The 15432-nt window shown below is 38.7% G+C and overlaps 1 protein-coding gene across 2 annotated transcripts in view; it reads left to right on the top strand.

Annotated features, from left to right (window-relative positions):
* LOC137646382 (tetratricopeptide repeat protein 9C-like) overlaps window positions 1–15432 on the top strand; it is a 90525-nt gene that overhangs the window by 24559 nt on the left and 50534 nt on the right. For both annotated transcript variants that reach the window (XM_068379486.1, XM_068379488.1), the window contains exon 3: window positions 13868–14007. In XM_068379486.1, coding sequence (XP_068235587.1) covers window positions 13868–14007 — 140 coding nt within the window. The remainder of the gene's footprint in view (window positions 1–13867; window positions 14008–15432) is intronic.

Raw genomic sequence — 15432 nt, 5'->3', positions numbered from 1 at the left:
ACAAAAAAAACACACAAAATTCGCTGTATATATCGGTGCGTGATGGTACCGAAAACTTGCCAACAATCGAAAAAACAATATCCTTTTAATGTACCCAACACCGTCAGTCCACGCACAGTACCAAAAGCACACTTAAGACTAAATAAATTACTTAATACTAAACACCAATCATATTCTGCAACACACGAAAAATGTAATGGCAAACCAAGAGAACCTCTTGGTTCACACGCAACAGTCCTTGCGCAGTTGTAGCCTACTGGCACTGGCCAACACTATCGTACGGCCAATTCGACCGTGCAATCTTATGCGGTGGTCGTCGTCATCAATTGTCGTTAGAGAAATCCGTATTTTATAGCCAGGTCATCAACGTTCAAAAATTCTGTATTTCAGCAGTCTATTCCTACATTCATTGTCCGGTCCGGGTCGTCATCATCAAGCTATTCATATACAATATACACACGGCTGGCAAACACCACCTTCCAGGCCAAACTAAAACTCCAAGGAGTCTAAAGGAGCCTAAAGGAGGAACTACGGCCTGCAATAAAAAAGAAAAAACGCTTACGAAAACTCCTAACTAAACTAAACTATCGTACTATAATCAAAGATAAACAATAAACTTTCTATCATTCACGAACGCGCCTAACAAAAATGAATAAAACAGTACTTACTCAGAACAAAAAAAAACACTAAACAGCCGGCTTCCGAAGAACAAAAAATTGCAGAACCGACTCCTTCTATCGTCCAAGATCTAATGCTTTCGCCCAAGACATTCATCACCACCCTATCCTAGCTAAAAATGTAAACAAACAACCTCAAATATACCAACAATCTTTCCAACTTCAAACAATCATTCGCTAATTACCCATTTTCTTCGGCGCGCACCGCGGACACACAAAACACGCACACACAAACGCACATACACACATACTCTCGCGCACGCGCGATCTAACAAAACTAAAGCACATGAAATTCTCTCTCTCTCTCTCTCTCTCTCTCTCTCTCTCTCTCTCTCTCTCTCTCTCTCTCTCTCTGACAAAACTAAAGCAAATAAACACTTTCTTTCTTTCTCTCTCTCTCTCTCTCTCTCACAAAACTAAGCAAATAAACACTTTCTCTTGCGGTTTGACAAAACTTAAGTAAATAAACACTCACTCACTCACTCACTCACACTCTCTCTCTCTCTCTCTCTCTCTCTCTCTCTCTCTCTCTCTCTCTCTCTCTCTCTCTCTCTCTCTCTCTCTAATGACAAAGCTAAAGCAAATAAAATGTCTCGATTTAACAATACTAAAACAACTCTCTCTCTCTCTCTCTCTCTCTCTCTCTCTCTCTCTCTCTCTCTCTCTCTCTCTCTCTCTCTCTCTCTCTCTCTCTCTCTCTCTCTCTCTCTCTCTCGATTTGGCAAAACAAAAATAAATTAAAATAAAATTAATCCTCCACATTCCTCCCCCCTTACTTTGCCAAATCCTCACACAGAATTGCGCCTTTCGCTCTCGGCGGTAAAGCCTATCGCTCAGCCTCAAGCCTGGCCTTCAGGCTCTAAGGTTAGACAATTCCTCCTCGCTGGATCTTTCTTCGCTCATACGAAGCTACGAACTTACCTGCACCCAGTCGGAAGTGAGACCTCCTCCATGGTACATAGCTCGGGTTCTTAGGGATCTTAAGGCTTCTCCCTGTGAACCAGTACGCTAGTCATCTGACAGGCACCTGACTTAGAAGACGGTGCTCCGGCTCGCTCTGGCTTCGGCCAAGCGTATCAGTGTACTTCATGGTCTCTCGTACGACTTCGCCCATTCAAGAGGATAGGGAGAGGTAACGTTTGGGTTCGTCCCTGAGTCGGTTTCTAGACTCAAGATCTTGGAGTCCCAAACCTTTGGTTCGATTCCTTCAGGATTTTGAGTCTCCGTTCTGTAACAGATGACCCAGGCCTTCTACTATGCCCAGCAAGGAGTCGGAGGTGTTATCTTAAAGAACAGCTGCAGTTCGTCCTCACGTGCAGCCCTGTTTGGGAGCACAGGAAGGACGAAGAGGAGGGTCACCAGGAATACCTTTGCAGCCTGGATTCTAGGACCATCCATCTCGCCCTGAATCCAGACCCTCCTCCGTCGTGTAGCCTTAGAGCACACGATGTCAGAGGCATCGCAACGTCTCTAAGAAGACTACTCTGTGACGCAGGTGCTACAAACTGGAGTCTGGAAGCGTCGGACGACCTTCACAGCTCACTACCTGCAGGACGTGACCCACAGGAGCCTCGATACGTTTTTCTATCGGCCTGTGGTGGCTACACAACAGCTGGTCTAACCTCAGGCTCCTTAATGGACAGGTAGCAGAAGGTTGGGGCATTGTTACCCGGTGTCAGACTGCATTATTAAAAGAGGTATGTCTGGCCCTTACTTCTTTCTTCATCCTCCCCTCTCTTGGGGAAAGCAGCATCCTAGGTTCTCTGCATAGCTGACCTCAAACCTCTGCAGGTAAACCATGCTTCCTTGTGTTCCTAGTATTAAAATGATCCTGTCGCGTCCCCCATACCCTGACGAGGTGGTATTGGGAAAGTCCTAGTCCAGAATTCCATCTAAAGGTCTTCAGGTCGACTGCCTAGGACAAGTCACGCTTCTTCCCTCCACACACAAGCTTATGTAGGCCGCACACTCCTTGCGGAGCAAGGAACTTGCGAGGTGCAGGGACTCTTTTTCTCGAAGTGCTGCTCACTCGGATTCTGAGTCCCCGGGTAAAGCCAAAGCCAGTATGGCTGGGGACTTTCCACCCTTCCTAAGGGTAAGTCACCTTATGTAAATAGCGTGGTTTGTATTTCGGTTACGGAACAAATGACAAATTGGGAGATAATTTGTATTTTTCCTAACCATACAAACCTTAGCTATTTACACATATTTGCCCGCCAGCCCTGTCCCCCAAGTCAAGTCCTACCTCTAAGCGAAGTGAATCAGTTCACCAGTGTGTGAGGGGGGAGGGGTAGCTAGCGCCGAAAGCAATACCCTATGTAAATAGCTAAGGTTTGTATGGTTAGGAAAAATACAAATTATCTCCGAATTTGTCATTTCTGTTTTGTTTTGGTGTTCGGTCATGGACGGAAAGTAAACTGAATGATTGCCATTTGTTAATATTAAAAGTAATTTTTTTAACTTTCCCTTTTTGTATTCTAATTGAGTTAATTAGTTAAATGTTAAATGTATTCCTTATAAGGAAACAGTTTTGATTTCCCGTCTTTATTTTTCAACGGTTGTTCGAGAGTTTCAAACAAAGGAAAGAAAATGGGAGTTGATCACAAGTTTTGAATCAGACTTGCAGTCGTTACATGATACAGTGCCGGCCGCATCTGAACAAGTGTTCCTTCCTTTAAAAATTGAACAATTAGTTCGAACAAGTTTATAGCACCCATATTGTGCAGGTAAGTTGAAGAATAAAGACTTACCTTAATTGAATTTGAGTTAGATAATTCTAACAATACAAACCATCGTCTTTCAAGCAGACTGGATTGGCATTAATCCTACTTGGATACAAGGATGTTTGCCTTGGATTTCGCTCCATTGGAAGTGATATCTTCCCTGTGAGTGTTGCTTTTGGCCACTCCACTTCGGAGAAGATGAACCTCCGCGTTCTCCTCTCCCCCCCACCGCAGGTTTGCTGAGTCTTCTCTTCTAAGAAGAACGAGCGGAAGAGATCATCATGTAGTCCATGAGGTCCAACCGATAGAAGTTACATTTGCATAACTTCTACTGGTTCTCTCACTGTGGGAGAGAAAGTACTAGTCCCAGGAACTTTGCGTTTTGTGTGAGTGCTGAGAGTTGTCTCTTAGCAAGAAGAAACATTGGCAAACACAACCCTAGGGAGTGCCTGGCTCTCAGTAAAGATGTTTTTACACCTTTTACCTTTGTGCAGTCTTGTGCAGGGGTGAGTGAGTTCGGAAAGCTGTTCCATTGGGGGAAGAAACATCGGTTCTAACAACTCTCGTATAGACTGAGCATTGGTACTATTGGTAGAAAAAAGGTGCCTCTCTCTCTCTCTCTCTCTCTCTCTCTCTCTCTCTCTCTCTCTCTCTCTCTCTCTCTCTGGTGAAGAGAACATCCATGACTGATTTGTTCCCTCTTACATATGGTAGTGATGGTACATACCTAGAACGTATTTTCTGGGGGAGAAAACCATAGTTCGTCTTGTTCGCGAGGTCAATTTCTCTATATTTGTCATTTTTGCCTATGTTTTACCTCCTTATACCTGCTATTATACAGATAAATTGCTTTAGAGTAGTTTGTTAACATAACTCAAAATTTAGTCAAGGAGTCATTAGGCCAATAAACCATTACACAATATCTTTTACTGATTGACGAAAGCATTTCCACACCTATTTTGCAGGGGAATCCTCCGCCACTGGCTTTAGCCAGTTGCAGTCTAGTTTTGGTTGTTTTATTACTTCTCTTGTACTTTATTGATTTCTTTATTTCCTTTCCTCTTTGGGATAATTTTCCTTGTTGGAGTCCTTAGGGTTATAGCATCCTGCTTTCCCAACTAGGTTGTAGCTTAGCTAGTAATAATAATAATTGGTGCATATATTCTTCCGTGACTTACAGGCCACTGAACGACAGTTTCCGTATGATTGGTAAACATGATCTTGGGTTATATGTTTTGTCTTTACCGGAACGTTCCGATTATGTTCTCTCCCGGCAAGACAAGTCTCCTTGTAGTTATTCTGGATGATCATCATATCCCACTGGATCGGCTTCATGCTGTGATCCGACAGCTGCATTTGGGAACTATATGATTGGCAACTGAAATTGGAAAGTAGGAGGTCACTGGTCACAATCTTCAGCTGCGATCAGGAAGCATGCGATTGCTGGCGATGATTGGGAATCCCGCTAGTGATGGCCGCAATCGTGAATCATGCTACCGCCGGCCGTGATTTGGAATTATGCTATCGCCGGCTGTGATTGAAAATCAGGCTATCGCTGGCCACGATCGAGAATGATGCTATTGCTGGCCACTATGGGAATCATGTTAGGGCCGGCAGTGATATGAAATTGTGCTATCACCAGCTGTGATCGGTAATCATTCGATCGGTAGCCAGAATCAGGAATCATACAAGCTGGAGCTCACTCTTTCTCAGGTGATGGTTACCTTCAATTCACCAGGTAATTATCTTACCTATTCGTGCTACATGCTCTTTCCCAATGCTTTTTCACCGTGAAGAGAAGGAAGTGGATGTCACCGAAGCACAGGATGGCTGATTTGGCAGTTTCTTGCAAGACAATGCCCGATTCCTCTGCATGCTTTCGTGGGAGGAGCAGTGCTGCACTGAAGCCAGCACCAAGTGGGGAAAACTTTGGTACGAGATATAGGTGCTTATACGAGCACTGCGAGTCCAGAAGGGGGCATCTCCCCTTGTTACTTCCTGCCATGGGACGTTCTCGCGACGCCTCAGTGATAAATTATTCTAGAAGCTAGACTACATTCCAGTATTTTAAATATATAGCTTAATTAAAAATCTGGAGTCCCATATTTTTTAAAGTGTAGTTTGAGTTGGTTTGTTAAAAGTAATCTAAACCTGGTAAGTAAATCTTAACCATGGTATATTGCTTTTAATTAAATTTATCCTATCTCTTTCCTTCACTGGCATCCCACCTCCATCAGAGTGTGGAAGTCAGCAATATGAATATCAGGGGAGGTTCATAGAAATATAGTTTTTATAATAAAATTTCTTATTTTTATATTCACCTGATGTTCATATACTGTACATGCCCACCCTCTTTCCCACTACCTCGTGGTATCAAAAGGCTAGTTATAATTTTGACTTCGATATTGAAGAGACATAGAAACACTGGTGCGTCAGTTACCACATACTGCTAGAATGTTACTTCCTTTACTAAGGGCGTGTTTATTGAAGGGAAAGATAATGAGAACATTTTATGGGTAAACGTCGATTAAACTGAGCTTCTGGAGAAGAAGCAGTAGGAACATCGCGTAAGTATATAAATAATTGTGTTATTAAAATTCTGTTATTATGTTGTCTCTTTCCAAAAATGCTCTGTTGCTTCTTGTTAAGGATTTAGTGACAAGCACAAAGGGAATTGGATCTAAGTCAAATGGAAAACTTGGAGTGTAAGGTCACATGATGCTAGAAGTGGAGTTACTTCTTTTAATTTCTGTTTTATTCCAGCTGTTACCAAGTTGTGGAATGATCTTCCTAATCGGGTGGTTGAATCAGTAGAACTTCAAAAGTTCAAAGTTGGAGCAAATGCTTTTTTGTTGACCAGGCGGACATGAGTCTTTTTATAGTTTATTTATGACATATTTGTTTTTGATGTTGTTAATAGTTTATATATGACATGTCTGTTTTGATGTTGTTACTTATTTTAGAATGATTTATTGTTAATTTGTTCTCTTCATTTATTTATTTCCTTATTTCCTTTCCTCACTGGGCTATTTTTCCCTGTTGGAGCCCCTGGGCTTATAGCATCTTGCTTTTCCAACTAGGGTTGTAGCTTGGATAGTAATAATAATAATAATAATAATAATAGGATAAAGTCTTGGTAGCTTCTCATTGCTAACCAGGATTGATTATGCTAAGCATTGATTTAGAGAAACCTGATCTTATTATAAATGTTACTAGGCTTAAGGTGCTGTAATAGCTGTGGAGGATATAGTGTACATAATTATCTGTTATTTCCTTATATTTATTAGTGAGTTATAGTATTAGTTTTGTTACATGAAAATGCATGATGTTAGGTAATATAGTAAGTGTATAGGTTTTATAAGTTTAATGTTGTACATATATTTAGGAACTCGTTCGGGAAGCTCAAATTATAACGGGCTTAGAGTTGTGTATCAGGAATTTAATATAGTTTATTATTCTAAGACTGCATTTTCTATCTTTTCTTCACTATCCCTCTTCCATCAGAGTGAGAGAGTTGGTACTATAAACATCAGGAGAGTTTCATAGATTTTAAAAGGATTTTAATGATTAATGTTTTTATTTCTATGTTCACCTGATGGTCATAAACATGCCCCCCTTCTTTCCCACTGACTAAAAGTGTCAGGAGACTAGTGATGTAGTTTCAACTTTGATAACTGAAAATTCAGGAATTATGCCATATCAATGCCAAGGTAGTTCCCACTAACTGCCAGATTATCTCAACACTGTTTAGTACTTCCTTAGAGGGGTTGCTGTGGCCTGATCGGTAACGTCTCTGCCTGGTGTTTCCCAGTCGGGGGTTCGAGTCCCGCTCAGACTCGTTAGTGCCATTAGTGTCTACAACCTTACCATCCTTGTGAGCTAAGGTTGGGGGATTTGGGGGAGCCTGTAGGTCTATCTGCTGAGTCATCAGCAGCCACTGCCTGGCCCTCCCTGGTCCTAGCTTGGGTGGAGAGGAGGCTTGGGCGCTGATTATATAATATATGGTCAGTCTCTAGGGTATTGTCCTGATTGCTAGGGCAATGTCACTGTCCCTTGCCTCTGCCATTCATGAGCGACCTTTAAACCTTTAAGGGTTTTTCAAAGAAATATAATGGTGATTTCTTTCGTTTAAGCATATATGTGTCTATTTAATTATGTTGTGGCAGGATGTTGCAAAACAACCCCCACACCCTTACTTACTGACAAATGACTCCTCAATACAACCTTTCCCCTTACGTTATCAGCAGCGGGACTCTTGGACAAAAGGACAACAAACAAAACAAAACATAACCTTACAACTATATTTCTTAAAACTACAATACTTAACATCCACAAACCATCCACAACAAAAATAAGCACTTAAAACTAATTGTAAACTTGAACACTAAAGATAAATAAAACGTAATACCATCCAAATAAAAAAAAAAAAACCTAACAAACTTAAAACTAAAATAGACCGCAACCAATTTTTGATAATTATATATATATATGATTCTGAGTGGACACGTTTGTCCACACAAGGGCCAACAGTCTTTAATAGCAAAAACACAACTCAGCCGCAACCGGAACACTGATAGATATACACAATTGTATTAATTGGTCTGGTTTGTGTGTAGTATCATCATTATCATAATCCTCATAAACATCGTCATCATCATCAATCGTAGGTTCATTCAGTCCGGGTCATCAACGTTATCTAAATCTGAGCAGTCGTATCAATATTAAGTACAGGCCAGATCATCAACCAGCGATCAATCCAAAGAGCAGACTAAATATAATCAATTCCAGGCCAGGTCATCAACAGTAAATCCACTTTCTTAAAGTAACTCTCCAAAGGAGTTAGCCTCTCCAAAGGAGGAATCACGGCCTGCCAAAATAAAAAAGAAAAACACTTACGAACACTCCTAACTAACTTAACTATCGCACTATAATCAAAGATAAATAATAAACTGTTCCTATCATTCACGATCACGACAAGCAAAGATAAACAAAACTGTACTTACTTAGAATATAAATAATCACTTCCTTGCTGGTAATAAAGAATAATAGTAAATCCAGCAATCACACACACAACCGCCTCTATCAGCAGTCAATAAAAAAAAGCATTCGCTCCGAAACATTCACCACTGTCGTAACCTAACTAAAAACATAAACAAACAACCTCAAATATACCGACAGTCTTTCCCACTACAAACAATCATTCAAACAATCATTCGCTATCTACCACTTGCTCTTCGGCGCACACCGCTGACACACAAACACACACACAAACACACACACACACTCTCGCGATTTAGTAAAACTAAAGCAAATGAAATTCTCTCTCTCTCTCTCTCTCTCTCTCTTCTCTCTCTCTCTCTCTCTCTCTCTCTCTCTCTCTCTCTCTCTCTCTCTCTCTCTCTCTCTCTCTCTCAGTTTTGTATCTGTGTGCCGGTTAGTGATTACACTTTTGCGATCCTATAAATATCATGATTTAACGCTGATAACAAAAGGCTATCGAGTGCAATATAGCTACAAGTTTTCGTGAATAGTCAGTGATTAGTTTGAGGTCGGAGAAGTGGGATAAAACGTCGGCATAGAATAGTTATCTTGTGAATTACTAAAAATCTAATCAAGATGGCTATGTACAACACGGGCAAGGCTTGGAGAGACATCGCTGGACTCAGCAAAAATAAATTCCATGAGTTGGCGAAACAGGAGCTCGACCGTCTGATAACAGAGGTCACTAGTAACGTCAACCAATGTGACGGAAAAATATTCGCAGACATATTGAAACAATATGATCCAATAAACTGGAGCAAATCTGCGGAAAACATCAGCAAAATAATTGAAGAAATTCCAAAGAAAATCCAAGTGATAAAGAGACTTATAAAGAAAGTCTACATCAATCAACACATTCCATCAAAGAACAATAAGAAGTCCAATATGGTGAATATGCTGATTGATGCAATGGGAAAAAGAATGCCAAAATGGTGTAATACATGTAAGATATGGTATTCCATTAATAATCCTCAACAATTGATTAGAAAATGTGATGCCTGTCATGTCCCAACACATCCCACATGTGCTGAAATACAGCAAAAAATAAAAAATAAAGACACAAAGGTATTCTGCTCAACATGCTTAGTCTGGATAGAAAATATAATTAAGTCGAGACTAAATCTGCAAATAGTTGAAGATAAAGAAGAGGAAGAAGAAGAAACAGAAGAAGAAGAAGAAGAAAAAGAAGAAGAAGAGAACAATGAACAGGATATGTGTAAGGATGCAGAAGAAATCATTGATATAACCTATGATGCCATCCAACAACATACTTATGAAGAAATAAATTACCAGATGGAAACAAATAATAGACCCAAGAGACTCTACCCGGACCTACATAATTTTAGGGAAGAGCAAGAACAAGAAAAAATAGAAAAGAAGGATATAGTCTGCAATATGCTGAAAAGAGGGAATTGCAGATTTGGCGAAAGATGCTACTACAAGCATCCAAAGATATGCCATAATTATGAAATATATGGTAAATGTGCGTATTTAGACGGATATGGAGACGAATGCAGAGATCTCCATCCAAAAATATGCAAAAACCTAAAAGAAGGAAAAGGATGCATTTACAACAAAAAATGTAGATATATGCATCCTGCAACCATGAATGAAAGTAAGAAAACTCAGCAAACTGAAAAGAAAAATGAAAGCAAAAAAGAAACAAAAAAAGAAACAAAAAAGCAGGCCGTGTATAAACCGCGCTTTGAACCAAGAGCCCCAAGATATGAGGGCTTTCAACCCAAACCTGCACATTTAGAGCCCAACTACAAAGAATGCATCTATAATGCCAGGGGCTGGTGCAGATATGGGGACAGTTGGAGGTATACACACACAAATAAATATGAAGGCGAAAGAGCAAATATAATAGAAAAGTTGGATTTTTTAATGGCAGAATTCCGGGAAATGAAGAAAAGAACATCATATCAGAACAGGAAGGAAGCATGGGAGAATCCATATTATTACCAATATTAAATAATGGGGATGAAACACAAACCATAATAGTAATGAATGCACAGGGTTTAGTCACGAGTAACTCCAAAAGGAAAATAGAGTTCTTAGAAGAACTAACCCAAATTGAAAAAATAGATATATTAAATATAAGTGAAACATGGTATTCCCAAGAGACTGGCAGTGATGACCAGATAAAGGGTTTCCAAACTTATAGATCAGACAGAAAAAATAGGAATCAAGGGGGAACCGCAATATATGGAAGAGACATAAATCAAGGAAAAGTATGTGAAAAATACAGCAACACAGAATGTGAATTGATTGCGGTAGAATTTGAATTTGAAAAACTAATGAATATTGTAGTTTACAGACCCCCAAACACTAAGGAGTTTGACATAATAATAGAAAAAATAGATGATATATGTAGAAACCATAAAGACTGGAATATACTCCTATCCGGAGATTTTAACTTTCCTTTCGTGGATTGGAAAGAACGGATAGAAGAAAGTGGTTGTATGTATACATATAAAAAAGATAGTAATAGTAGCGCAGAAGATAAGAGGCAATTTGAAAAGCTTCAAGATATGCTATTAGAACATAATATGCAACAAATAAACCACATTCCAACAAGAAAGGAAAATGTCCTAGATCTAGTATTTGTGAATGAGGTGAATTATGTTAAAGAAATAATAGTGTATAACACGGGAATTTCAGACCACAATGTCATAGAACTGATAGTTCATTCCAAAGCAAGTGATCACAGAATTAATAAAAGCACAAAACTTTGGGAAGGATATGGAAAATATAACTTTTACAGTAAGAATATAAAATGGTCAGAAATAAATGAACTGAATAAAGAATGGAAAAATGTATTTATAAGTGATAACATACAGGTAAATACGGATATACTGTACAAAATACTGGAGAAAATTGTTGAAAAATATGTACCGAAAAAAAACAATAAACAAAAGACGTGCATACCAAGAGACAGAAGGATCTTATTTCAGAAAATTAAAAAGTGGAAGAAAAATCTTGCAAAAGAAAAAAATGTGTGGAAAATGAGGGAAATAAAATGTAAGATAGAAAATGCAGAACAAAAGATTATACAGTCGAAAGAAAATGAAAAAAGGGACTTAGAAGAAAGGACACTTCAAAATATAAAAAGAAACCCCAAAGTACTTTACTCCTATGCAAAAAAGATGAATAAAAGGAGAATAGAAATAGGCCCTCTAAGAATTGAAGGACGGCTAACGAATGAAAAAAAGGAAATATGCAACATATTAGCAGAAAAATATGAGAGTGAGTTCACGCCAAGAATTGCGAATGAGAATAATGAAACAGAAATGAGAGAAGAAAATGTTGAATATCTAACGGATATAGATATTAATGAAGCAGATATTGTCACGGCTATAAACGAAATTAAAAATGGATCGGCAGCCGGACCAGATGGAGTTCCAGCGATTTTGTTAAAAAAAACTGCAAACACTATCGCGAAGCCACTTGCAATACTGCTAAGACAGAGTATAGATATGAGCGAGATATATGTTAAACATAAATTAGCTTATATAACCCCTATCTTCAAAAGTGGATCAAGACTAGAGGCAAGCAATTATAGACCTGTTAGTCTAACATCACATATTATGAAAGTGTATGAGAGGGTAATAAAAAAGAAAATAATGAACCATTTGGTCAAAAATAATTTGTTTAATATGGGTCAACACGGTTTCGTACCTGGAAAAAGTACACAGACCCAACTGATAGCTCACTATGAAAACATATACAATAATATGATAAATGAAAAAGACACAGATGTGATCTATCTAGATTTTGCAAAAGCCTTTGACAAGGTAGACCATAACATATTGGAGAAAAAAATGAGAAAGCATAATATTGTGGGAAAGATAGGAAAATGGGTAAAAGAATTCCTGCAAAACAGAAAACAGATAGTGGTTGCAAATGACGAGAAATCAGATGAAGCCCAGGTAATATCTGGTGTGCCCCAAGGTACGGTATTAGCTGCACTGCTATTTGTTATTATGATCTCAGACATAGACTGTGATGTTGAAAACTCCGTAGTGAGAAGTTTCGCCGATGACACAAGAATAAGTAGAGAAATTACTTGTGATGAAGATAGGAACTCACTACAAAGAGATCTAAACAAAATATATGAATGGGCGGAGATAAATAGGATGGTATTTAACTCCGATAAATTCGAATCAATAAATTATGGAAACAGAGAAGGAATGGTGTATGCATACAAGGGACCTAATAATGAGACAATCACAAACAAGGAAGCAATTAAAGACCTTGGTGTAATTTTAAATAGGAATATGTTATGCAACGACCAAATAGCAACACTGTTGGCTAAATGTAAAGCAAAAATGGGAATGTTATTCAGACACTTTAAAACAAGAAAAGCTGAACACATGATTATGCTTTACAAAACTTATGTGCGTAGTACACTCGAGTACTGCAATGTGATATGGTACCCACACTACCAAAAGGATATTGCGCAAATAGAGAGTGTACAAAGGTCCTATACTGCTAGAATAGAAGAAGTTAAGGACCTTGATTACTGGGAAAGACTGCATTTTTTAAAACTATACAGTCTAGAAAGGAGAAGAGAACGCTACATGATAATACAAGCATGGAAGCAAATAGAAGGAATTGCTGAAAACATCATGGAGCTTAAAGTATCAGAAAGAGCAAGCCGAGGTAGATTAATAGTGCCAAAAAGCATTCCAGGTAAACTGAGAAAGGCGCACAGGACATTAATCCACTACGCACCAGCATCGATAATGCAGCGACTATTTAATGTGCTGCCAGCTCATCTAAGAAACATATCAGGAGTGAGCGTAGATGCATTTAAAAATCAGCTCGATAAATACCTAAGATGCATCCCAGACCATCCAAGACTGGAAGATGCAAAATACACCGGAAGATGTATTAGCAACTCTCTGGTGGATATACGAGGTGCCTCACACTGAGGGACCTGGGGGAACCCAAACAAAAAATAAGGCAATAAGGTAAGGCTCTCTCTCTCTCTCTCTCTCTCTCTCTCTCTCTCTCTCTCTCTCTCTCTCTCTCTCTCTCTCTCTCTCTCTCTCTCTCTGGATTTGGCAAAAGAAAATAAACAAAAAAATAAAACAAAAATTAATCCTCCACAATGTTTTAAGCAACAAGCACTATGGATATCAGACGAGTATAGAAATGATAAATTGAAAGGTTTGTACAGTATCTTGGATATTCAGACAATGGGATTGGAACTCTTCTGCATATGAGCTTGACAGCTATCATGGAGTGATGGCTTTTCTAGAGAAAAATTAGCTTTCAGTTTTAGGAATTTTTTCATATTGATCTAATTATTGTATTACAGGTGTATCATAAGAATGGATTTTTTTTTACTGTATTTGCCTTGATGTATTATAAGATGAAAATTTAATGGGTGTAATGGGCTTTGTTTTTCTATTTTTTCAGTGGCCTAATGTACATCAAGGGAATAGAGCAGGATACAAATCCCAACCGACTTTTTGGACAAAGTCAGGCACCTACTGTATCAGATGAAGTTAAAGAGGAAATATCTGGAATTACAGCAGACCTTTACAATAATCTTGCAGGTAAAAGTAAATTGGAAATGAAGGGAAATTCCCTTTCTATAGGTAGAATAATCATATTGATTGTATACTGCACAGAATTATTAGTAAGATGGAAAACCTTTCATGAAGACAATTTTCTTGAATGTGGAATTTGTTTAATTGTAAAAGTTCTTAACCCTTTTACCCCCAAAGGACGTACTGGTACGTTTCACAAAAGCCATCCCTTTACCCCCATGGACGTACCGGTACAGTGGAACCTCTACATACGAATTTAATCCGTTCCAGAACCAACTTCGGATGTAGAAAATGTTCGGTTGTCGAAACGAATTTTCCCATAAGAATACATTGAAATAGGATTAATCCGTGGTTGAGCCCAAAAACCTATGATAACTTCTTAATAAACTACTACACATAATTTTCCCATGAGAATAATGAACACTAAATTAGATAATAGACATGTAAATAAGAAGAATAGACATGTAAATAAGAAGAATTAGCAAAAAATGATAAATAAGAAACGGGTTTTTAGCGTCACTTTACCTTAGAAACTCCAGCGCAGGTGTTGTTAGTCTTGCTACGCAGAGAGGAGACGGACGGGCGGCGAGGAGGTAGAGAGGTTAACTACGATAAACGTACACTACCGTAACTTATTCTAACTTACACTAAGTGAACTTTAACATAACTTAGCTTTTTTTTTTTATAATTTATATTTTTTTTTACATTTTTTTTTTGATGATTAATTTTAATCACTTTCACTCTCTACACTTAAAATTGATTGAATTTTTTTCTCTTCACTCTTTGCTGTTTTCTTTGAACCACTTCCTTCCTCTTCATCACGAGTTCGCTTCGTAGTTTTTTTAAAGAAGCTATCGATAGAAAGTTGCTTGGTACAGCTTTTCAGAATGTTTCGAAAATAAGTTAGGGAAACATCATCAAACTGCGCAGCTACACGACAAACCTGCAATTTCTTTGGATGGTATTTGTCGATGAAGTCGACCACGTCTTGATATTTTCCTAACACCTCTTTTATTTGCGCGGAATTTATTGCAAGTTCACTCATACGGACGCCACGCTCATGCTTTTCAATAATTCCTTGCTTTACTTCTAAAGAAAGCATTCCCTTATTCCTTTTCTCACCACTACCACTACCACTTGCGAAACTAAGCCTTTTAGGACCCATGATTTTCGTAAAATACCGTAAAAGGATGAATGTAAAAAATCACGATTAAAACACAATTAATAGCAGAACGCACAGGGCACAACCACATAAAGCCAACGAGAACAGAGGACTGACCCAAGCCACGCTAATTGAGGGTCCCTCCGAGGTTGAAGTGCTGCCTTCTATTGGCGGAAATAAAAAACACATCAGGCGCTATGAGCACCGACTACGCATACGAGTATTGTTTACTTCGGGTGTCGAAAAAAAAATTCGGGTGTAGAGTAGGA

This window comes from Palaemon carinicauda, chromosome 1 (genome assembly GCF_036898095.1).
Source record: "Palaemon carinicauda isolate YSFRI2023 chromosome 1, ASM3689809v2, whole genome shotgun sequence".
NCBI classification, from domain to species: domain Eukaryota; kingdom Metazoa; phylum Arthropoda; class Malacostraca; order Decapoda; family Palaemonidae; genus Palaemon; species Palaemon carinicauda.
This window is presented reverse-complemented; position numbering and strand designations above follow the sequence as displayed.